Source organism: Castanea sativa, chromosome 9, assembly GCF_040712315.1.
Source record: "Castanea sativa cultivar Marrone di Chiusa Pesio chromosome 9, ASM4071231v1".
Lineage (NCBI taxonomy): Eukaryota > Viridiplantae > Streptophyta > Magnoliopsida > Fagales > Fagaceae > Castanea > Castanea sativa.
Window position 1 is genome coordinate 40,445,060 of NC_134021.1, and position 23,858 is coordinate 40,468,917.

Here is a 23,858-nt window from a genome sequence, read left to right on the forward strand (position 1 = left end):
AAAAAAAAAAAAAAAAACCACGACCCACGCGATATAAACATCGATCAAATAACATTGTTCTATGATACTTTTGTAAATATGTTAAAAATTGTAAATCCCACCTGATTAGACCACATGAGGAAACTCTCTCTATTCAAAAATAATAATAATATTTTTATTGTACTTGTCAGCTTTAAAAAAAAAGAACACATACACATACCAAACACATAATTATGTTTTTTCACAATTTAAAATATGTTATTTGAAACATAATACCAAACACATTTTTTGCATTATGAATACTTTAAACACGTGTGAAAACATTTTTTGAACCATAGTTTTCATATCATTTTGAACAACAATACTTGAAATCTGCTACCAAACAAGCCCTATGCAATTCATTTTTAGGGTCTGTTTAGATCTGCTTATTATTAAAAACTAAAAATTTATTACTAAAAATACTATAGTAAAATAATTTTTAAATATATAAATAGTATCGTGAAACTACACGATAATAGTATCATAGACCCGGAGAAATGTAAACGTAGACGCAAAAAAGTAGCACGCAAACCCACACTCAAAGGGCGTTTGGATTCAGATTATTTCCGCGTTCACGTTTTGCTTTTCTTTTTTTTTTTTTCTGCTGCAGAGGGGGACATGTGCGCAATGCGCGCACTGTGCGCACACTGTTCATGTACTTTTTCATCAATTTTTTATTAAAAATGGGTCCCGCATCACTATTCACACATTTAAAAATTATTTTGCTACAGTATTTTCAGTTTTCAGTTTTCAGCAATAAGTTTTATCCAAACGGACCCTCAATGGTTACTTTTAATATCAGCCATTGGATCAAAGAGGTTTAAAAAAAATTTAAAAAAAAAAATTAGAAGAAATAAAAGATAAAAAAGTCGTAACTTTCTAAATTTGATTTAAGGGTATTACAAGGGTGCCACAGCCCAGCTGTTGCTCCTGATCCAAATCCCAAAACAAGCTATTCACCGGGTGAAAAAGCAATAGGATAATAACTTAACTCGTTTATAAGAAAATATGAAAAGCATTTTATAGTAGCTGTTAAAAGAAGAAAAGAAGAAGAAGAGAACATTGAAGAAGGGAAAACAGTTAAGACCAACTCCTCTTGCCTGTGATTTGAAAATTCAAGTTAGGATGACGAGTGTCTATGAAGTGTTTGTATAAATGTTCAAATAAGCTTTTTTTCTTATTTGTAATTGTACGTGCAGCAGAATATGTGAGTTGTATTTATTTATTTTTTTGGTTTGATTCGGTTGGATCTGTTTTGTGTTTGTGGATATGTTGTGAATGAGCGAGTTGGTTTTGCTTGATTTTGATTTCAATTGGAGCTAAAAGCATGATTTGCTGGTGAAGATAGAGATATGGAGTGAGAGAGGGACTATATTTTGTTTATAGATGAAGAGCTCTCGAGATAAGGTTTACATGGGCTCTCAACTCGGGCGGCCACTCTTCTTTTGCTCAAAATTGGATTGGATTGTTGATTTTTAGTTTATGAAATTTGATTGGTAGCTGAGAAATGTATATATTTATAGAGAAAGGGAAAAGTTTGAAATTTTGTAACTTATTTGGGGCTTAAATCTGTTTTTTTTTTCATTCCCTTTTTTTTTTTCTTTTCGTGATTTAAACTTTCATTGCTATTTGGGTATTGATTCTTAGTCTCTATACTCTGTTGTTGTTGTTGCTTTACAGTTTCAAAGAAAACATCAAAGGCCTCCAGAATTCCTCACAATCTAGGTAATTCTTGTTTCCATTTCTCTTGCATTGAATTTTTTTTTATTTGTTCTCTTACAATGTTTTTGAATATTTGTGTCATTATCCCTATGAATCTATGGTTGATGCCTTTTTCCAGAATGTGTTGGGTATTGAAAGATCTGTGAAGGTTAACATTACTATTTGGGTACTGATATAAGTCCACTAATATTTGGGTATTGATTTTTAGGGTATAACATTCTCTATACTATAATGTTGGGTTTTTCTTTCTTGGGTTCGCTCTCTCCGAATCTTTGTCATTTTTGTGTCTTTGAGTTGATTTTTCAAATTTTGTTCTTGCTTTTGTTATTTAAATTCTGTGGAGAATGCTACAATATTGAGGAGCCACAATCAAAGAGGATTTAAACACTCGAATGATTCATGGCTGATTTTGAAGGATCTAGTGAAAATGACCTGGAAGGCTAAGCATTCAGGGTGGTTTCACCAATAAATCCTCAATCTGCAGCAAACTACGTTTGTGATTTGCTGGATGATAATACAAAGACTTGGAGAAAGGATGTTCAGGATAGGTTTTTTATACCACAAGAAGCTGTTGTCATTGAAAGCATTCTGTGAAATTCTCAACATTCTGATGACAGTCTCTTTTGGGTGGTGCAAAAACTTGAGATTTTTCAATTCAGAGTGCATATGATTAGTTGGACCACAAGGCACTGTCAGGTTTAGGAGAGGCTTCAAACAATCACAGCTCAATAATTATGTGGCAGGCAGTGGAAGGCTCGGGTTCCTGACAAAATTATAGTTTTTCATGCTGTGCTCTTTTCTGTATATCCTACCAACAAAGCCTCATCTGTATTCAGTTACTTGTGAGCAGTGTATTGAAAGCTCCTGAAACCAGTTTACATGCTTTATGGTCTTGCCCATGCGCCAAGAAGGTATGGCAATTAGTTGAAGGCATAAACTTTATCCCACACCAGCTTTTCAGAACTGGACTGATCTATTCTCCTGGATGCTGCACCACAAGAACACTATCTCACTGAAACTATTTCTCACCTGCACAGAGATGGGAAAAGATTTGGAGAACCAGGAATGCAACAACCAATTTAGTATGTAGAGGTAAGGAGATGCATGAATGCTACTTGGCAAAAGTTTCATCTGCAGAAAGTACATATCCCGATATGGAAGCCCCCTCATTACCTTAAGGTAAATGTTGCTGTAAAAATAATGCAAGAATAACTTTTGATATGAGATAGGAGCAGTGATTAGATATTTTAATGGAATTTTGCAGGATTATGGCATGCCCTACAATTGTGTAAACCAGCAGGGACTTCAGGAGGTTCAACTTGAGGACCACTTCAGTTAACATGGAATCCCCCCAAAAAAGTGACCTGAAATGCTCTGTTCAACGAAGTGAAAGTAGCTATATCTAATTTCTGATGCTGCGAGTTTAATTTTGTGGACAAAAGCTGTAATAATGCTGCTCTAGTTTTAGCAGATCTTGTGTGTAAATATTGTGTCACTGAGATTTGGCTGGGTGTCCCCCAACCTTTTCTCACCCTTTTTTTGTTGTGAAATGCAATATATGTCCTACTGCTTTTAATAAGAAAAAATACGTGATATTCGTCTTTCCTATAAACATATTGATATTCGTCTTTTGACACTCCATAACCACCAAAAATAAAAAAAAACAGCTAAACAGAGCAAAACTAATTAGCTGCACGGAGTGCCCTCCTAGGATAGAGCATTTTAGGTCACTTTATGGACTGCATAATGCCCTCCTCATTTCTTATCCCTTGGCAATGGAGAATGGCATTCCTTTGGTGCCATACAGCACCTGAGGCCAACTTACATACCACAGCCCTTAGAGATTTTCACTTCCACTGTTTTTCTCAGACGATGATGTCTTCCCACACAAATTCTAGGGAATTAATTCTTTCCAAAACCAGACAATTTAAATTTCTCCAGATACTATGAAAAACCTTATTGCAAACTAGTTGCTCATGCCTATAGTTGCTTCAAGATTTCCATTTCCCATTCAAGAAATGCAATATAAATAAATATCTTCAGGGTGGCTAGGAACCATTCTCATGCCAATCGACACAACAACCTTGAACAGTGAACCATCTTTAGCTCTACTGGGGCCTGGTATCTGTTCCTGGCTAAAGCAGAGATCACCCCACCAACTCCTTGCTCTAATGCAAATTTGAATCTGATAAACTCATTTAATAATCCTCAAATCATTCTCATTTCTCAGAACCATTTTCATTTAATAATCCTCAAATCCTTCTCATTTCTCAGAACCATTTTCTGCACACAGTACAATACTAGTGACTCTTCACTAAAACCACATTCCTTCTTCAGACAACACATTTCTCCATAACAACTTATTATTGATATGATATGCCCACTTTTTCCAATTTTATATGGAATGGAAATTAAATATTTCAAACTAAAATAAAAACCTTAATCATATTTTAAACACCAAATTATATATTTGTGCTGTCTCTAAAGAAATACTAACAATAAAAAAATGACGTCATCTGTAATTGGCAATTGCCACCATTTTTCACTTCACTGAGTCAAGGCATAGCTTGTTGAAGTAAAAATGGAGAACATGGCAATTCTGAAGGACTGGGTTCGAGTGAGTCTATCTCAGAGAAAACCAGAACCATCACAGCTCCTCATCTCAAGGTTCTCTTCTTCTTCTTCCTTTATCTCTTGCAATTTCAAAATTCCTCTTTTATATATATCTTGCCCTGAAATCGATGTCATTTGACATTTCTTAATTAAAGTGGGTTTATTCTTCTGAGTTGCATATAAGAGCATTCTCATTAAGGATGTTAAAAATGCTAAATGCTATTTTTTAATATTTTTAAACCTCAAATCGTAAAAACCCATCTTTATCAAAGCTTTCAAATCTTAAAGGGGTTGTTTGGTAAGTTAGTTTAAGTAATGTTGTTTGAGTATTTTTTATATACGTGTGGGTGAAAAAATGTGTTGAAATTGTGTAAAATTGTTTAAAATGTGTTATAATTGATTTGCTAAACAGCCCCAAAAATTTTAGCAACTTGCTACAGTGAGGTTTTATTTCTAACAGCTCATTGTAGCAAGCTGCTACCATTTTTTATTATTTTTCCTTCTTTCCTTTTCGTTGTGTCTCTCTCATGCTCTACGTCCACATCTTCTTTCCTTTTCATTGTCTCTCTCGTGCTCTCCGTCCACTCTTTCTTTCATTCTCTCCGCCTCTCTGTTTCCCTGTCTCTCTGCATCTCGAGTTCGTGGGTCTTATGTGTGGTCGGGGATGTGATGCTGGGTGTGGTTGGGCTGCGGTGTGGGTTGATCGTGGGTCTCTACGGTGTTGGTTAATCATGGGTCTCTATGGTGACTGAGTTTTGCGATTTGATATTGGTGAGTTTTAATTTTAGTGGTTATGATTGATTTTGGTGGGTTCTTGATTTCGGTAGCTAGGTTTGTGGGTTGATCGGGGTGGCTTTAGGTGTTGGGTGTGGGTTGATTGGGGTGGTGTTGGGTCTTTGTTGTGATTTTGTGATTCTTTGATTTGGATGATTCTTTGATTTTGTGATTCTTTGATTGAGGTGATTTGAGGTGGCCGGCGGCTTTGGGTTGAGAAAGAGAGATGGTGGCCGGCGATGCTGGGTTGAGAAAGAGAGACACAGAGGAGAGAGACAGAGAGAGGAAGAATAAAAAATGATAAAGAAAGAATATTTAAATGAAGTGTTAAAAAAATAGAAAGGGCAAATTACAACTTATCCACCTGTGGTTTGGCTGAAATTTAAGTTGCCTACTTGTGATTTAAAATTTGACACTTTACTTACTTGAGGTTTGACTAAAATTTAAATTACCTACCTGTGGTTTAAAATTTCATGATAAAAGTGTTCCGATTGATAGTTTTTGATCTTATTCAATCTTGTATTTTTATATTTATTGTGTTTTTGGAGAAGAGAGACATAAAAGTGGAGCAAAATTACATATTTAGCTCTGTTTTTAACAAAGGTAGGTTACAGAAATCTAACTGAGCTAACCTCAGGTGGGTAAATTGTCAAATTTCAAATCAGGCAACTTAAATTACGACTAAACCATAGGTGGGTAAATTGTAATTTGTCCAAATAGAAATTTTGATGTAAGTGATGTTGTAAAGTCATGTGTTATATATTATAAAGTTGGTTCTTAAGATGGTAAATGTTAAGGGCGTGTTTGGTGTAGCATTTCAAATTCACATTTTTACATTTTAAATAACATTACACACATTTTCACACACATTTTCACACATTTTTTCACCCACACGTATTTCAAAAAATTACAAAAATCTCATCTCAAACTACTCTACCAAAGACTCCTAAATTTTTTAAAATCTTTGATGGGGATGCTCGAAGTGGAAGTTTGGATTTTGGAACCTCCACTTTTTAGATTGTACTTGACAAGTTGGCTAGATCTTTGAACTTTTTTTTTGGGGTAAATTATGTTTTTAAACCCATATTTTATATTGGTTTTAAATTACAACCCTCCTACTGATACTGAAAAATTTACCGAATGTTTCACATTTGAGATGGATTGATGTTGCTCAATTGAACCACCACAAGACAAAAACACAAAGTAGGTTGTAAGAAAATTAATGACACTTTTGAGGCCAAAATTGGGAATTAACCTTGTTTGCCAAACAATATAATTAGTAGGCACTGTTACAAAAATATATTTTTTTACTAATATCTCAAGTTTAAAAGACTCGATTTAGGGCTATAAATCGAGTCTGAAAGACTCGATTTTAGTGTTCTGATCATGTCTGATGTGACGTTTTTTCCACGTGGCGTCCACCTAAAAATCGAGTCTCTAAGACTCGATTTATAATGTTTTAAGCAAACCCTTTACACCTTCTCATTAGAGAATAAAGATAAAGAAAAAAAAAACTCACCCACAGCACAGCAGCCACCACCACCACCTAAAATCCAACAACACCACCACCGCCAAATCCATACCACAAACCCAAACAGACCGGACTCTGCCACCTAATGACCCACCAAAACCCAAACCCACACAACCCACAACCTACTCATCGTTTCCCACAACCCAGTCACCGATACCGACAACCCAATCACCGACTCCACAACCCAATCACTGACTCCACAACCTAGTCATCGAGTCCCACAACCCAGCCACTGAGTTCCACAACCCAATCACCGATTTCCATAACCCAACCATCGATTCATCGATTCCACAACCCAACCACCACCGTGACCCACACCTCAACCTCGAACACAAACGCCGATGTCCACCACAGACGCTGATCTCCACAAACCCACACCCTCCACCATGCCGATCCCCACAAACCCATACCCTCTATGCCGATCTGAGAGAGATGGACCGAGACAGAGAAAGGAGAGAACAAAACAGAGAGTGGGGAGAGAGGAAGAGAAGGTGTAAATGGTGTGTTTAAAACATTATACTTGTTTTGTAAATGGTCGGTTTATAAATCATATCATGGAAGGAAATATAATGAGGATATGGTGTTATTATTATTATTATTAAATTTCGGCATCACTACTCTTCTTATTAAATATTCAAACAGTTCCTTTAAAAAATAAATCCAAACATGAATTTTTTTTTTAGAAACAAACATGCGCAAAAAAAAGAGGGAAAGAAGTTCTAACACAATTTAGACAATACACACCAAGGTTAGATGATTCTAAAATCCAATTTGCCTATCTAACTTCATGGATGCAATTAACTATGGAATTTTTTTAGGATTATGATGCCACTACCAAGGTTATGCCTTTTTGAAAGTGCTAATGTTGTAAGTCTTGTATTTCTACTCTCATTTTCTATCCACTATGTATTTTTGTATATTATCTCAAAAAAAAAAAAAAAAGTCAACATCGAAGGATACCAATACTAAAAATAGTTTTTATTTTATTTTATTAATGAGACTTAATTAACTCTATATGACGGAAAGCACCGGTTGAATCAATCACAGACACAGTAGCAAAGGAGCAGAAATCAAATAGTAAAGCTCCAGTAATTAATGACAAAAAGATGGGCCTAAACTTAGAATTGGTTTAATTAGCACAAATTTTAACAAATACAAATTAGCCAGATACAACTTTTCCACCACAACATTTACCCTTATGAGTTATGACACTTATTCAATGCCCCCACCATTTGTGTAACAATCGAGTTATCATCATCTTTTGCTAGTCACCATGAATTTACGCCTTGTCCTCATTTTTGAACACACGGGATGTGTACAGTAAGGTTGACTTATATAATGACTCTATCATTAACTTAAGGCTCGTTTGGTAATGTTGTTTTAGTAACGTTGTTTAAATGTGGTAAAAATACATGTAGGTAAAAAGTATTGTAAAAATACGTGTTATGTTATTTAAACAAAGATTTTGCTAATGTGTACCCTAAGGGCACATAATAATTAAACATTTTTAGAAATATTTTCTCGAAAATTAAAAAAGTTTTGACAGCTTTTTTAATTTCTGTAAAAATATTTTTAAAAATAAACTGCTTAACGTGTGCTCTAAAGATATACATTAACCGAATCCTTTAAACAATAAAAACTATTGTTTAAACAAGGTAACGAAACAGATTTTAATTTCTTTGAAACTCTCGGGTGAAGTTTCTTTGGAAATTTCCAACATCATTGCTTATAAAAAAGCAATATAAAAAGAATTTTTTTTTTAAGAAGAAAATATGAAAAGAACTTTTTAGTAATCGTTAAAATTAAAATAATAAAAAGAGAACTTTTGCTACTGCCGCACTACAACTTGCGTTGCCACTTTTGAAAAAGCGTCAAAAAAAGACAAAAAAAGAAAAAGGGAGCAACTTTCGCTCCTCCCTAGGAAGTGAAATTACTCAGAAATGAGAAAACATATATAATAGTAATAAAAAAGAGCAGTGGACGTTTCTTGTAATTTTTCCTAGAAGGAGCACTGAAACTTCAGTCTTCTTTCATTACTTCTAAAATTCTAGCTCTCCTCGGTCTTTTCTCTCTTTTCATTTGCAAATTTCAGATTGGATTTCTACTCTCTCCGATTCGACGCATTTTCAACACAACGCAAGTGATCGGGTTGGGGTCAAGTCATTTCTTCTTCCCTAATTTCAGATCCACCTGTTCTAGCCCCAATCTCAGGTGCGTCTCCTTCATTCTCTCAGTCTCATTTATTGTTAAAATTTTGTGGAGTTTGATGTGTTGTTACAGTCTTTTTTGTCTCTGATTTTCGGACTTTTATGTGTGGGTTTATGATGTTTGTGCTATTTACTGGGTTTATGTCATGATATGAGATCGGAACTTCATATATCAACACCAAACCTTTGAAACTGAGATCTTTTGGCTTTACTGGGTTTATTTTTATGAGATCAAGGCTTTTATTTTCTTCACCTTTGCATTCTTCTTTTATCTTCAGGTTGGGTTTGTACGTAGAAGAAACGTGGGTAGCCGTTCTGACATAGGCCCCACTTGCTTTTTACATACCAAAAACTGAGTTCAAGTTTGGGTTCCAAACAGGAATTTGAAAATTGAGAAGTAAATTATGAAAATTGAGATATGGGTGTGTTGAGAATCAAGCACTGTAAACTTTCAAATCTTTGAGACTTTGACCACGCTTACGCCCCAGTTGGGCTCTAAATTAAATTTTCTTTAATTGCGATGATCTTAGCCACATAATAACTAGATTTGACTGTGTAGAACTCATTGTTGGAATGTGACCAACATATAGCTTCATTTGTCTGATAACAAGTTAGGGGGAACACGTAGAATTGCCTCAACATCCCCACTATCAAAGTTTTAAGACTTTAGACCTAAGAGTTGTAATAGCCATCTTAATTTTACGTTTTCAACAATGCTTGCAAATTCTGTCTTCTTCACAATTAAAAATAAAATTCTCATAAAATAAAATAAAAATCTGTTAAAAATAAAGTGAGGCTAAAAAAGCACAATAAACTTTAATACATAAAACTAACAATATTTATGTTTTTGATTTTTTGAGCTAACATTATTTATTATTTTAGTTATGCGAAGACGCCATCGTATAACTACTAGGCATATTTATGTACCTGAACTATGCAATTGCACTTTTTTAATGTAAGAGAGAGAAGTTAAAAGGTTTAAAATTATTCATTTGTTCATCAAAAAATTATTCATTTGTTCTAATGTTAAAATTAAAAATGATTTTTTTTTTAAGTTTAAAAATCTCAGTTCTTAAAAGACAATTTTATGATTTTTTTACTTTACTTTAATAATTAATTCTTTAATAAATATATAAACAAGCTATTAACTTGGAAGCAACGTAAAAAGCAAAATAGCAATATAAACCAAAGTTTTGAATTATGTTTAGGCCGTTTTTGTCGAATTGGCTATAAGAATGAAATATTTTAGTACAGTACTGGTGTGTGGTGAAAAATTATTTCAGAATTACGCACTAAATATATATATATATATAAATTATTTAAATTACTTATTTTAGGAGTATAAAAATAAATTTCTTATACAGGGATATAATTATGAGATTGATGATTAAAAAAATTTAAACTTTGATATTACTTAGTACAGCTGAGATGAGATTGTTTATTTAAAAATAATCTTATAAGGGAGATTGTACTCGTTTTAGATGGGTATTGGGTAAAGTAAACTATGAACTTTCCTAGAACGCTTACTCCATATCTTTAATTTATTTTTTGTACTTCCACATTTCAAGTGACCTTTCACAGTTTTCGTTGTCTTGCAAAAAAAAGATAAATTCAAACTTGATATTACTTAGAACAGCTGAGATGAGATTCTTTATTTAAAATAATCAAATAAAGAAGATTGTACTTGTTGTAGATGGGTACTGGGTAAAGTAAATGATGAACTTTTCCCAGAACGTGTACTCCATTGGTTTGGTAGGATGAAAAAGTAAGAAAATAGGAAAAATTTTAATTTTTAACATTTACTTTTGGTTGAGAGTGAAAAAGTGGAAAGATAAAAAAAATGAGTTTATTTAAATTTACTCGTATACTTATGTTAAAAAATAATATTTAATTAAAACAAAAGAGTGACAAATAACAAAAAACAAAAAAAACTCATCCAAGTTTATTAAAAAATAAAAATCATATCTAGAAAAAAAAATCATTTTTAGTTAAACAAAATAAAAAATAAAATAAAAAACACTGTTACGCCACATCCCAGAAAAAAAAAAAATTGTCCAGTAGGAAATCAAAAGAATAAAAAAAAAGAAAAAATCACAATTTTAAATCTCAGTTCTTAAAAGGCAATTGCACAATTTTTCTTACTTTTCTTTAATATTTATTTTTTTATAAATAAATACATAAATAAACTCTTAAAAGAAAACTGCGCAATTTGGAACTAGGTGTGTTACATAGAACTAGAGTTTTTCAAACTCAATTTTCTTGGTTTTTTTTTTTTTCCTTCTGATTTTGCATTGAAATCGATTTTTATAAACTTTAGTTAAAAAAAAAAAATTTGCATAGGACTCTAGTTCCAGGCGGGATGATTTTTATTTATAAATGCCATTTTTTTAAAAAATAAATGGCAAAATTTTTTAAATACCATATTAAATCATTAGTATTAGTGATATTAAAAAGCCATATTGTTAAAAAAAATCATATTACTATTTTTAACTGTCATGTTAGAGCATCTATACTATTATTTAAGGGGCTTCTCCTGTTTGGATTTCACATTTTTTAGTTCAAAAATGCCCCTACACCTCTACGTTTAAGCAGAGACAAAACTAAAGGACAATCCGGTAAAACTGCAATTCTAACTCCCACTAAAATATTGCTTAAAAAACAGGACCACTCTCCTGTTAAGTTTTAAATTACTTTATCTACTTTTAAATTACTTTTTCAAAATAAAAATGATATATATTAATTTTTATTTATTTATTATTTATTTTGTTTTTTTATGTGATATGTGGCAGTTTTTTTTTTTTTTTAAATTTTTTAAGGAAACCGTGGGTGAGTTTTTTTAAAGAAGGTGGGGTAGTTTTATTTTTTTACAGAACTTGGGATAGGCGTTTTTTAATAGAAAACCGTAGGGTAGTTTTTTTTAGAAGGTGGGATGGTTTTTTTTAGGAGAAAGTGGGGATTGTGGACAATTTTTATTTTTTCACTTTTTTGTTATTAGTTTTTGTTGATTTACAGTTTTAATTTTATTTTTTATTTTTTAGGAATAAGAATAAGTTAATTAAATTAGGAGTATTTTTAAAAGTTGAAAACATAATAACTAACTTTTTGAATCCTCTCAATATATAGAGAAGATAAAATAAAATAAAAAACACAGTTTTTTTTTTCTACAAAATAGTACCACTAACAAAAAAAAAAAACCTCATCGCACGCGCGAAGCACGTGTGATGAGGCTAGTTATTATTTGTGGCTTTACATTAGCAAGTAGTTGATAGAACTCAACTTTTGGGATTTATTACATTGTAGCTTGTAAAAAAGAAAAAGGGAAGAAATATAAACATAAACAGGAATTCGCTAGTCACTGGAAAGTCGACCTGTCTTCCTTAGTGCTTGAATTTTTTACTTAAAAAGAAAAAACTACAAACCTGGTGGAAAAAACAATATGAAAAAGAGAATTTCTTTGTAGTTGCAGAACTTTCGCTGCTCACGCACTAGGAAACTTCATCGCTACTTTTGAAGTGAAAGTACTCAGAAAAAGAACTTTCGCTCCTCACTAGGAAGTGAAAGTACTCAGAAAAATAAAGAATAATTTCAGTCCGCTCCTCAGTCTCCTCTTTCATCAGTTCCATATTTCAGATTCAATTCCATCTCTTTCAAAGCTACGCAATTCAGGTTGGGGATCAAGTGGTTTCTTTTTATTCTTTCTTCGATTCTAAACTAATTCCAATTGATCTTCTTCTTCTTTTTTCCCTTACATTTTGCATGTCAGATCTATATTTTCTAATGGCTTTAATGGGCATGGAACCGGACTCCTCATCTTTCCCAAGTTCCTCTTCTTCTTCTGCCGCCCGATGGAAGTATGATGTGTTCCTCAGTTTCAGAGGTGAGGACACCCGCAACTCATTGGCGGACCTTCTATATGATGCTTTCAATCAGAAGGGCATTAACGCCTTTAAGGACGATGAAAAGCTTGAGAAAGGAAAAACTATTTCGCTGGAGCTTTCAAGAGCAATAGAAGAATCGCGATTTGCTGTTGTCATTTTCTCAAAAAACTATGCATCTTCGACTTGGTGCTTAGATGAACTTGCAAAGATCTTTCACTGTGAGAAACACATAGGAATGAAAATTCTGCCAGTTTTTTATGACGTGGAGCCCTCTGATGTGCGGAAGCAACTGGGAACTTTTACACAGGCTTTTATTGAACATGAAAAACGTTTCAAGGAGAATATAGAGAAGGTGAAGATGTGGAGAGCTGCTTTGACTCACGTGGGCAATCTCGTTGGATGGCCTTTAATGAATAGGTAATTTAATTTTAATTGATATATTTATTTTTTTTTAAATTTTCTGATGACCCATTTCATATATATGACTTCATTTTGAACCTTAGCAGATTTAGATATGTTTGCATTTCTTTGAATTTTATCTTGAGCTTATCAATTTACATCATTACATGGTTTTGTTTCAGTAAGCGGAATTGAACACCAAATATCTTCTATGATCTCTCTTTATTGCAGGCCTTTCTCAGAAGTTATTAAAAGCATTGTGAGGCTAATATGGCATAACTTGAATAATGATGCATTCTCAGAAGTTACCAAGGGCTTAGTAGGAATAGACTCTCGTGTGGTGGAATTGGAGTCGCGTTTAGATGTAGGGTCAAATGATGTTCGCTTTATAGGGATTTGGGCGATGGGGGGAATGGGTAAGACAACTCTTGCTTGGGTTGTTTATCAAATGGTTTCTAAAGATTTTGAAGCTTGCAGTTTTATTGAGGATGTTAGGGAAAATTTTGAAAAAAATGGTTTCGTTCCAATACAACAAAAAATTACTGATCAAATTTTGATGGAAAAGGATTTGAAAATAAAAGATAAGTATGATGGAGTTTTCAAGATCAAAAAGGCGTTGCATCATAAAAGAATTCTTCTTGTTCTAGATGATGTAGATAAACCAGACATGTTAAACATGTTAGCCAAGGAGAATGATTGGTTTGGCCCGGGCAGTAGAATTATCATAACAACAAGAGATATGCAGGTGTTGAACACACATGGAGTAGATGAAATATATGAAGTTAAAGGATTGAATGATGAATATGCACTTCAACTTTTTTGCATGAAAGCTTTTAAAAAAGACCATGTCCCTGATGATTATATAGGGTTGTCTAATCATTTTTTGAAATATGCTGGAGGCCTTCCTTTAGCTCTTGAGGTTTTGGGTTCATTTGTGTTTGGAAAAAGTACTGTTGTATGGAAAAGTGTGTTAGAGAGGCTCAAAGAATATCCTAATCCTGAAGTTTTTCATGTACTTCAAATAAGTTTTGATGGACTTCATGACATAGAGAAGGAAATATTCCTACATATTGCATGCTTCTTTAATCATAAAAAGAAAAATCGTGTTGTACAAGTACTGGATAATCTTGGCCTTCATGCTGGTATTGGATTGACGCAACTCGTTGATAAATCTCTCTTGAAAATTATGGATCACGATGTAGTGTGGATGCATGATTTACTTGAGGAAATGGGTAAGAACATAGTTTTTCAAGAATGCCCTGATGATCCTGGAAAGCGTAGTAGACTGTGGGTTTATGAGGACATTGACAAAGTATTAAGAAAAAATAAGGTAAGAGATTATTTAGAGAAATTGAATTCATTCCCTACATTCATGTTCAAAAAATTTGAAATTTGAATTGTTATGCTAATAATATTTTTTTTCAAATTATCAATTCCTTCTTGAATTTTGATTATCAGGGAACAAAAGCAATTCAAGCTATGTATATTAGGGGTGATTATTTTCTTAAAGAACAAGGGGCAACTTGGAACCCTGATGCCTTTTTGAAGATGTACAATCTTAAATTTCTTAAAGTTAAGTTCATTGACCATGTCCCCACACATCTTCCTGGTGATTTAAGAATTCTTGATTGGACTGATTATCTTTCAAAATCTTTGCCATCAAGTTCCCAGCTAGATGAGCTTGTTCAGCTTCGTTTGCGAGGCAACGAAATAGAACAACTTTGGATAGGAATAAAGGTAAGTGTGTTCTTAATTAACCTCTTCCAACTTTGCTTTTAAATCACAATAAACATACGCTAGGAAGCAAATCATTCTAACCCCTTTTTTTTTTTTTTTTTTAACAGCATTTTCAACAATTGAAGTTCATTGACTTGTCTTCTTCCTTTAACCTGATCATAACCCCAGATTTCACTACAGTCCCAAATCTTGAGATATTAGTTCTAGTTTATTGTGTAGAATTACGCGAGCTTCACCCATCCATCGGATTTCTTAAAAAGCTTGTTCGTCTTGACCTAATGGATTGTAAAAACCTAATTTGTCTTCCTAGCACCATTTGTAGTTTGGAATCGCTTGAATCTCTAGATCTTTCTGGATGCTTAAATTTTGACAACTTGCCTGAGAATCTAGGAAATGTCAAAGGTTTAAAAAGGCTAGATTTGAGTTTTACAGCTATAAAAGAGTTGTCTTCATCAATTGAACGCTTGACAGGCCTTACTTCATTGAATATAAGAAATTGCAAAAATCTTGTGTGTCTTCCTAGCACCATTTATAGTTTGGAATCGCTTGAATCTCTAAATCTTTCAAAATGCTCAAATTTTGACAACTTGCCTGAGAATCGAGGAAATGCCAAAGGTTTAAAAAGGCTAGATTTGAGTTTTACAGCTATAAAAGGGTTGCCTTCATCAATTGAACGCTTGACAGGCCTTACTTCATTGAATATAAGCAATTGCAAAAATCTTGTGTGTCTTCCTAGCACCATTTGTTGTTTGAAATCGCTTGAATCTCTAGATCTTTCTAAATGCTCAAATTTTGACAACTTGCCTGAGAATCGAGGAAATGCCAAAGGTTCAAAAGGGCTAGATTTGAGTTTTACAGCTATAAAAGAGTTGCCTTCATCAGTTGAACGCTTGACAGGCCTTACTTCATTGAATCTAAGCAATTGCAAAAATCTTGTGTGTCTTCCTAGCACCATTTGTAGTTTGGAATCGCTTGAATCTCTAGATCTTTCTAAATGCTCAAATTTTGACAACTTGCCTGAGAATCTAGGAAATGTCAAAGGTTTAAAAGGGCTAGATTTGAGTTTTACAGCTATAAAAGAGTTGCCTTCATCAATTGAACGCTTGACAAGCCTTACTTCATTGAATATAAGCGGTTGCAAAAATCTTGTGTGTCTTCCTAGCACCATTTGTAGTTTGAAATCACTTGAATCTCTAGATCTTTCTAGATGCTCAAATTTTGACAACTTGCCTGAGAATCTAGGAAATGTGAAAAGTTTAAAAAGGCTAAATTTGAGTGGAACAGGTATGATAGAATTGCCTTCATCAATTGGACGCTTGCGAAGCCTCACTTCATTGAATATAAGAGATTGCCTTCATTTTGTGTGTCTTCCTAGCACCATTTGTAATTTGAAATCGCTTGAATCTCTAGATCTTTTTGGATGCTCAAATTTTGACAACTTGCCTGAGAATTTAGGAAATGTCAAGGGTTTAAAAAGGCTAGATTTGAGTGGAACAGCTATAAAAGAGTTGCCTTCATCAAGTGAACGCTTGACAAGCCTTACTTCATTGAATATAAGCAATTGCAAAAATCTTGTGCGTCTTCCTAACACCACTTGTGGTTTTAAGTTCCATGGTGCTCTTGATCTTTCCATATGCTCAAGATTTAAAAATTTGCCAGAGAACCCATGGATAATCGAAGGTCTAGGGAAGCTTGATTTGAGTGAAACAACTATAGAAGAGATGCCTTCATCAATTGGATGTTTGACTAAACTTACTGCATTGACTCTAAGATTTTGCATAAATCTTGTGCGCCTTCCTAGCACCATTTGTAGTTTGAAGTTGCTTAATTATCTTGATCTTTGTGGATGCATAAAATTTAACAACTTGCCTGTGAACATAGGAAATCTAAAAGGTTTGAAGTGGCTTGATTTGTGTTGGACGGACATAAAGGAGGTTCCTTCTTCCATTGTTCTCCTAAAAAATCTCAAACACTTACATATCAGTGAATGGAAGTTATCTGAATTTTATTTTATGCCAGTAACTCCTGCGACGATGGCCCAATTATGGAGTTTCCTACCAAGAAGCCCATTATTGTCTTTATCTTTATATTATTCCCTACCAACAAATCCTGTTCCAATGGGCTTGTTATTTCCTTCCTTATCAGGTCTGCAGTCTTTAACTAATCTGGGTCTTATTGACTGCAATCTTTTGTCAATCCCCAATGACATTGGCTGCTTGTCCTCTTTAGTACAATTAGATCTAAGTGGAAATAATTTTGTTTCCCTTCCTGAAAGCATGTCTCAACTCTCTAATCTTCGAAGACTCTATTTAGAGGGTTGCAAGAGTCTTCAATCATTGGAAAGTGCTCCGTCAACTATTGATTCTATAATTGCAAACAATTGTACCTCACTGGAGAAATTGCCAGAACTGCAATTTAATCCTTCTAGGTCAGATCACTCCCGTTTAAATTTCCAGTGTTGCAACTGCTTCAAATTGGTTGACTATTTTCAAAGCAGCAGTAACATGCTTCAGGTCTCTCTCTCTCTCTCTCTCTCTCTCTCTCTCTCTCTCTCTCTCTCTCTCTCTAAAAGTTCCTAACATTATGCCTTGTATATTTCAGGGACTACCAGACACTATTATTCCTGGAGGTAAAATTCCGAAATGGTTTTACCTTGAATGTCAGGGTGGTAACATAGGAGTGTCTTTTCGTGGGTGTGATGACTTGATGGGAATTGCATTGTGTATTGTTCTTGTACCCAATGGGTCAGAAGTCTTACCACTTACATTTGATTTATATATCAATGAATTTCAAATTGCGTATTTCGTACAATATTTATGGCCAAAATATGGTAAAGTTGAATCACCTCACCTTTGGCTGCTCTATTTGCCCTCTCAATATTTCGGCTCTGATTGGTGTAAAATACTTAGTCACACTGATGCTAATGGATTCAGTCAACTCGAGATGAAATTATTTGCTAACAGAGTGGGGGTGGAGAAAATTGGGGTTCATTTGGTATACAAGCAAGACATCATAGATCCCAATCAAACTATGGCACAGTGCATTAACAACAGCAGCATACTGTATGAGGATCTGGCTGATTCTGAGGATCAGCCAGAATCAGAAATTTTTAACTTCTTTGCCAGTAAGTGATCATCTTTCTTCTTACTACTTTACAAGACATCATCGTTTTTTTTTTTTTTTTTTTTGGGACGAGTACTATCATTTTTATTTTCAAATGTTAACTTCAAAGTACCTTGGCATTATCTAGTAACACTCGCAGAAAAATAAGCCCAAACTCAAAAATTAAAATAATACCATAGCACGTTTCTATTTTTAGGTTTATTTTTTTAATCAGGTTGGAATAATACGGATTTTTCTTTTTGTCTTGTTGGTGAACTTTTATTTAGTGGAAGGAGAGGATCAAACGTCCAAGAAGCTTGACTCCATTCACAGAGGGAAGAGTGATTGTTACCAAGACATTGAAGATCCCAATCAAACTATAACAGAGTTGAGCATCAACAGCAGGACACTCTATGAGAATCTGGGTGATCTCTGCCGCCATGATCTTTACCATTCAGCCGCAGAAGGTAGCAGAAATAAACGAAGCCGTGATGAGCAAGATGGGGCTGGACCTAGTGGAGAAGGCTACTCTAGTGATGAACCAAATCCAAAGACTTGGAGGATGTATGGCTGATTCTAAAAGAATTTAGTATAAGGAAGATTCGACTTCTTCGCCTGTAAGTCATCATCTTTCTTCTTGCTATTACAATATAGAAGTCTTGATGTTCTCTATTATTTTATGGAGAGGGGAATCCAATGAAATGAAATTGTGGGTTTAGTTTCTCAGGTTTAAATTGGCATGATAAAAAAATTTAATTTGTCATAGGTATAAATTGGAGTTTTTCTTTTTTGATTTTTAAGCAAGCATTGAGAGAGGGAAAAAAGAAAGTTCAAAGTATTGTTTGGCACTCACATCCCAATCACCTAAACTCAAAAATTAGAATCATTCCATATCACTTTTATTTATTTATTTTGAAGTTTTTTCATCAGGTTTGAATAATAATTTTTTTTTTCTTCTTAACTTGTTGGGGCACTTTCATATAATGGAAGGAGGGGATCCAAGAAACTTGAAGCCTATTGAAGTGGTAAGAGGGATAGTTATGAGAGCGATGTAGAAGAATAAGCCAAGGGGGGGGGGGGGGGGGTTCCTTTTTGCTGTGTGTGGGGCTTTGTTCAATTGGTTTTATAGAGTTTATTCACTTGCCCAATGCTTTTCTTCTATTTTGTAATTTCCTATTTTCTTGGTGAAATATTTTGTTAGACATTGTCTGTGGATGTAGGCCTAAGGCCGAACCACATAAATCTGTGTTCCATGCGTAATTGTCTTTTCTCTTTCTATATCACCTGACCTACTATTATATTGCTACACCATGCACCAAGGGTGCGCGGTGGTGGTGTCTTGGAGCAGTTGTTATAGATGTTGTGTTTGGGACTGAATAATTACATTAGTTTGAGATTGTACGGCTACTCAAGATATGCCAGATGGCTTAATGGGAGGAAATTGAGGATTATGCTTCTGCTATTATATATGGTAATAGATAATAGATTCTGTTGGGCTGTTGGTCAATTCATGCTTCTCTGCTAGTGACAAAATACAAGAGAACCTTTAGCGATAAGTTACTACATTTTTTAACATCTTGAAGTTGTGATAGCAGCAGAAGAAATCAAGCCACTTGATAGTATCTGTATCTTCAAGAGCAATGAGTAACTTGATCAGCCTAGGGCGACCCATGATTTTGTAGAAGCAGCCATCTAAACCACCTTCCCAAAAAGTTCTATTGGTACATTTCACACAGCCTCATCAAATCCTCAATTGTTCTCTTAGCATATTTCCATTCCTCTTCCTCTACTCTCCTTTCTGCTTTCTCTATTTTTACGATAAAATATGGTTTCATTGAATCACATCACCTTTGGCTGCCCTATTTTTCCAATTGCTATGTGTCTTGCCATTTCAGCTCCAATGGGGGAAGAATGTTTAGTTAAAACCAAATTGATGCTAATGGATTTTGTGAACTTAATATTAAAATAGATAGCTGGAACTTGGAAGTGGAGAAAATTGGGATCTGCTTAGTATACTGGCAAGACATGGAAGATCCCAATCAAACTATGGCACAGTGCAGCAGCAACAGCAGTACAATTTATGAGGTCCTGGGTGTTCTACATCATTATCTTGATGATTCAGCTGCAGAATCAGAATTAAGTGAAGCCATGATGAGGATGACAGGGCTGGAGCTAGTGGAGAGTGCTACTATAATGAGGATCCACAGCCAAAGAGGATTTAAACTTGAAGGATTAATTGCTGATTTTCAAGAATTTAGTGAAAATGACCTGTAAGTCATCATTTTTCTTTCTACAAACTTCAAAATATTGTGGTACTTGTACCTTAGTGGCAGCTTTTGGCAATCACATCCAAATTGACCCAAACTCAAAATTTAATATCATGCACTCCGCATCACTTTTTTTTCCCCCTAAGTTGTTTTTTTTATCACGTGGGAATAACACAAATTTTTCTTCATGTCTTGTTGGTGAACTTTTATTTAATTAATGGTAAGATGGGATCAAACATCTGAGAAGCTTGAAGCCTTTGCCACCGTGGATAGTTACAAGAGCATCACCTTCGAAGTATTAGCCAAGTAGCTATTCTCCTCTCACACTCACCTTGGGCTCTTGCAAAAGTGGTCAAGTATTCTAAATGGTCAAGCTTTTAAATTAACTGTCAATTGCTCTTATTATTGATTAAATCTTCTTTTTTTTTGGGTGTCCTGCAGATGTGATGTTCTGTTAAACTTCTAATGACATACAGACATAAATCCTTCCCATCTACCTCTTTTTGTTAACGCAAAGTTACCATCCAAAGCCTCATTTGGTTGGAGAAGTATAATGGAAGCTTGAAAGGTTGCACAGTTGAGCTACTGTTGGAAGATAGGGATGGAAGACAGGTTAACATCTGGGAAGATAGGCAGCTGCCGACACCGAATACATCTAGGGTGATTTTACTAAAAAATCCTCAATCTGCAGCAAACTATGTGTGTGACTTGCTGGATGATAATACAAAGACTCGCAGAAAGATTGTTCTGGACAGGTTGTTCATGTCACAAGTAGCTGCTGTCATTCAAAGCATTCCGTGAAATACTCAGCATTTTGATTACAGTATATTTTGGTTGGGTGCAGAAATTGGAGATTTTTCAGTTTGGGGTGCATATGATTTGTCGGACCACGAGGCAATGGCAGGTTTAGGAGAGGCTTCAAACAATCACAGCTCAACAATTATGTGGCAGGCACTGTGGAAGGCTCAGGTTCCTAACAAGATTAAAGTTTTTCATGGCGTACTCTTCAGTTTGTCCTGCCAACAAAGCCTTATCTATTTTCCAAATGCATCATCTCTTCAGTAACTTGTGAGCAGTGTAATGAAGTTCCTGAAACCAGTTTACATGCTTTGTGGTCTTGCCCAGACACCAAGAAGGTATGGCAATTAGTTGAATGCATAAACTTTATCCCCCACCAGCCTTATCAGAACTGGATTGATCTATTCTCCTGGATGCTGCACCATATGAATACATTCTCACTGAAACTATTTCCCACTCTCCCATGGCAATTATGGCTGCACAGAAATGGAGAGATTTGGGGAACCAGGAATACAGCCAACTACTTTGGTATATATAGGTAAGGAGCATGAACACTCGGCTGCAAAATTTTCGTCTGAGATACTGCAGAAAGTACATCTCCTAATATGGAAGCCCCCTCGGTTACCTTACTCCAAGGTAAATGTTGCAGTGATTAGAGATCTCAATGTGAATTTTGTTGCAGTAAAGGTTGAGGTGATTGTGGCCAATGCTGTCTGGAGGCTCATTTTGCAGGATTCTGGCATGCCCTACAATTGTTTAACCAGCAGGGAATTCAGGAGGTTCAACTTGAGAGCCACTTAAGTATTGCCAATTGTCCATTGCTGCTTTTAACATGGATTCCCCCAAAAATAAGTGACCTGAAATGCTCTGTTCAACAAAGTGAAACTAGCAATATCTAATTTCAGATGCTGCGAGTTTAATTTTGTGGACAAAAGCTGTAATAATTCTCCTCTAGTTTTAGCAGATCTTGGATGTAAAAATTGCGCCACTAAGATTTGGCTACTTGATAATTTTGTGAAACGCAATACAAATCCTGCCGCTTTTATTTTAAGAAAAATACATAATTACATATTGATATTTATCTTTCCAATGTAACGGTTTGTTATATTAATATAATTATTGTTTGTCTTTTTATCCAACAATCGCAACATATATAATGTTATTATTTTTCCCCCTTCCTGGCATTTGGCTCTCTGATTTATATTGAGAAATTTCAAAAAGAAACCTCGCTCGGTTCAGATGTTGATTTTGGACCGTGATTTGCACACCAAATTAGCTGTGCAGGGTGCTCTCCAAGGATAGAGCTAAATTAATCTCCTGTTTACTACACATGGCTTACTTCTAGTCTCCACCTAGGAAGCACTGACGCGGCTGGGAGGGTGCTGCAACGGAGTCCAATGCGGGGTGCGGGCACCGACGCCGCTGCCCGCACGTCAGTGCTGCGTCTAAGTTTTTTTTTTTTTTTTTTTTTGGGATTTGCACCGACTCGGCTTCGATTCATGCTGAATTGGGCCAATTTGGCCAGACTTGTGTTGTATCGGCCAAATCAGATCATATTGGCTGGCAGTCAAAACTGACCGAAACAGCTAAAAAAGGCTGAAATCGGCCTTGAATCATGCCGGAATAGGTGAAATCGGCTTTGAATGAGGTCCAAACATCATAAATTTGTCATTCCTCAATTTTATTTTGAATATTTGTTGCTTCTTTTGTGTTTTTGTGTTTTTTTTTTGGTGTTTTGTTTGTGTTTCTTGCCTTCTTCTTTCTTTGTTTTGTGAACCAAGGTCATAGTAATGTGTTTTTTAAGAATATTTTAATAGTAAAAATATTTAAAAAATATAAATAAAAATATTTTTAATAATTTTTTAATTGCCGCACCCGTACCCGCACCCGTACCTGCACCCGAGTCCTGAAACGCACTTGTGCTTCTTAGGTATCCACCCTTGGTTTAAGCTCTCGCTCTAAGGACTGCATAATCCCTCCTCAATTCTTATCCCTTGGCAATGGAGAATGGCCTTCCTTTGGTGCCATACATGGCTACACACAGCACCTGAGGCCAACTTACATACCACAACCCTTAGAGATTTCCACATCCACTGATTTTCTCATACAATGATGTCTTCCCACACAAATTCTTGGGAATTAATTAAGCAGCACTTCATTAATTCTTTCCAAACCCAGAAACAATTTAAATTCCTCCAAATACTATGAAAAACCTTATTGCAAACTAGTTGCTTATGCCTATTGTTGCTTCTAGATTTCCATTTCCCATTCAAGAAATGCAATATAAATAAATATCTTCAGGGTGTCTAGGTAACATTCTCATGCCAATCGACACAACAACCTTGAACAGTGAACCATCTCAAGCTCTACTGGGGTTCACTATGGTATCTGTTCCTGCCTAAAGCAGAGATCACTCCACCAATTCCTTACTCTAATGCAAATTGAATCTGTTTCTCATGTCCATCTTTTGGGAGATTTAATAATCCTCAAATACTTCTCATTTCTCAAAACCATTTTCTACACACAGTACAGTACTAGTGTCTCTTCTCTGAAACCACATTCCTTCTTTAGATACCACATTTCTCCCAAAACAACTTATTATTGATATGCCCACTTTTTCCAATTTTATAGGGAATGAAAATTAAATATTTCAAATTAAAATAAAAAACCTTAATCATATTTTAAACACCAAATTATATATTTTTGCTGTCTCTAAAGAAATACCAACAATAAAAAAAGCTTCTGTCTAATTGGCAATTGCCACCATTTTTCACTTCACTGAGTCAGAGTAGAGCTTGTTGAAGTAAAAATG

The 23,858-nt window shown here is 34.8% G+C and overlaps 1 protein-coding gene and 1 long non-coding RNA gene across 7 annotated transcripts; both read left to right on the plus strand.

The window, feature by feature from the left end:
* The first annotated feature begins 971 nt into the window (after window positions 1-971).
* On the plus strand, window positions 972-3,159 carry LOC142609762 (uncharacterized). Of its 6 annotated transcripts, none has more exons than XR_012839672.1 (4): window positions 972-1,225; window positions 1,699-1,743; window positions 2,163-2,919; window positions 3,005-3,159. It is a non-coding gene; the product is annotated as an uncharacterized LOC142609762 (long non-coding RNA). The 6 variants fall into 6 exon arrangements; XR_012839670.1 differs by having other exon boundaries at window positions 973-1,225; window positions 2,156-2,919; XR_012839669.1 differs by lacking the exon at window positions 972-1,225 and adding an exon at window positions 1,232-1,425 and having other exon boundaries at window positions 2,084-2,919.
* Window positions 3,160-8,617: 5,458 nt separating this feature from the next.
* LOC142610153 (uncharacterized) lies at window positions 8,618-22,182 on the plus strand. Its single transcript, XM_075781891.1, has 12 exons — window positions 8,618-8,869; window positions 12,326-12,531; window positions 12,629-13,160; window positions 13,374-14,472; window positions 14,601-14,879; window positions 14,987-15,281; window positions 15,495-17,392; window positions 17,481-18,003; window positions 18,269-18,598; window positions 19,577-20,251; window positions 20,474-20,599; window positions 20,690-22,182. Exons 3-9 carry the CDS (start codon window positions 12,643-12,645, stop codon window positions 18,553-18,555), a joined length of 4,899 nt encoding a protein of 1,632 aa, XP_075638006.1. The 5' UTR covers window positions 8,618-8,869; window positions 12,326-12,531; window positions 12,629-12,642; the 3' UTR covers window positions 18,556-18,598; window positions 19,577-20,251; window positions 20,474-20,599; window positions 20,690-22,182.
* Window positions 22,183-23,858: the final 1,676 nt, after the last annotated feature.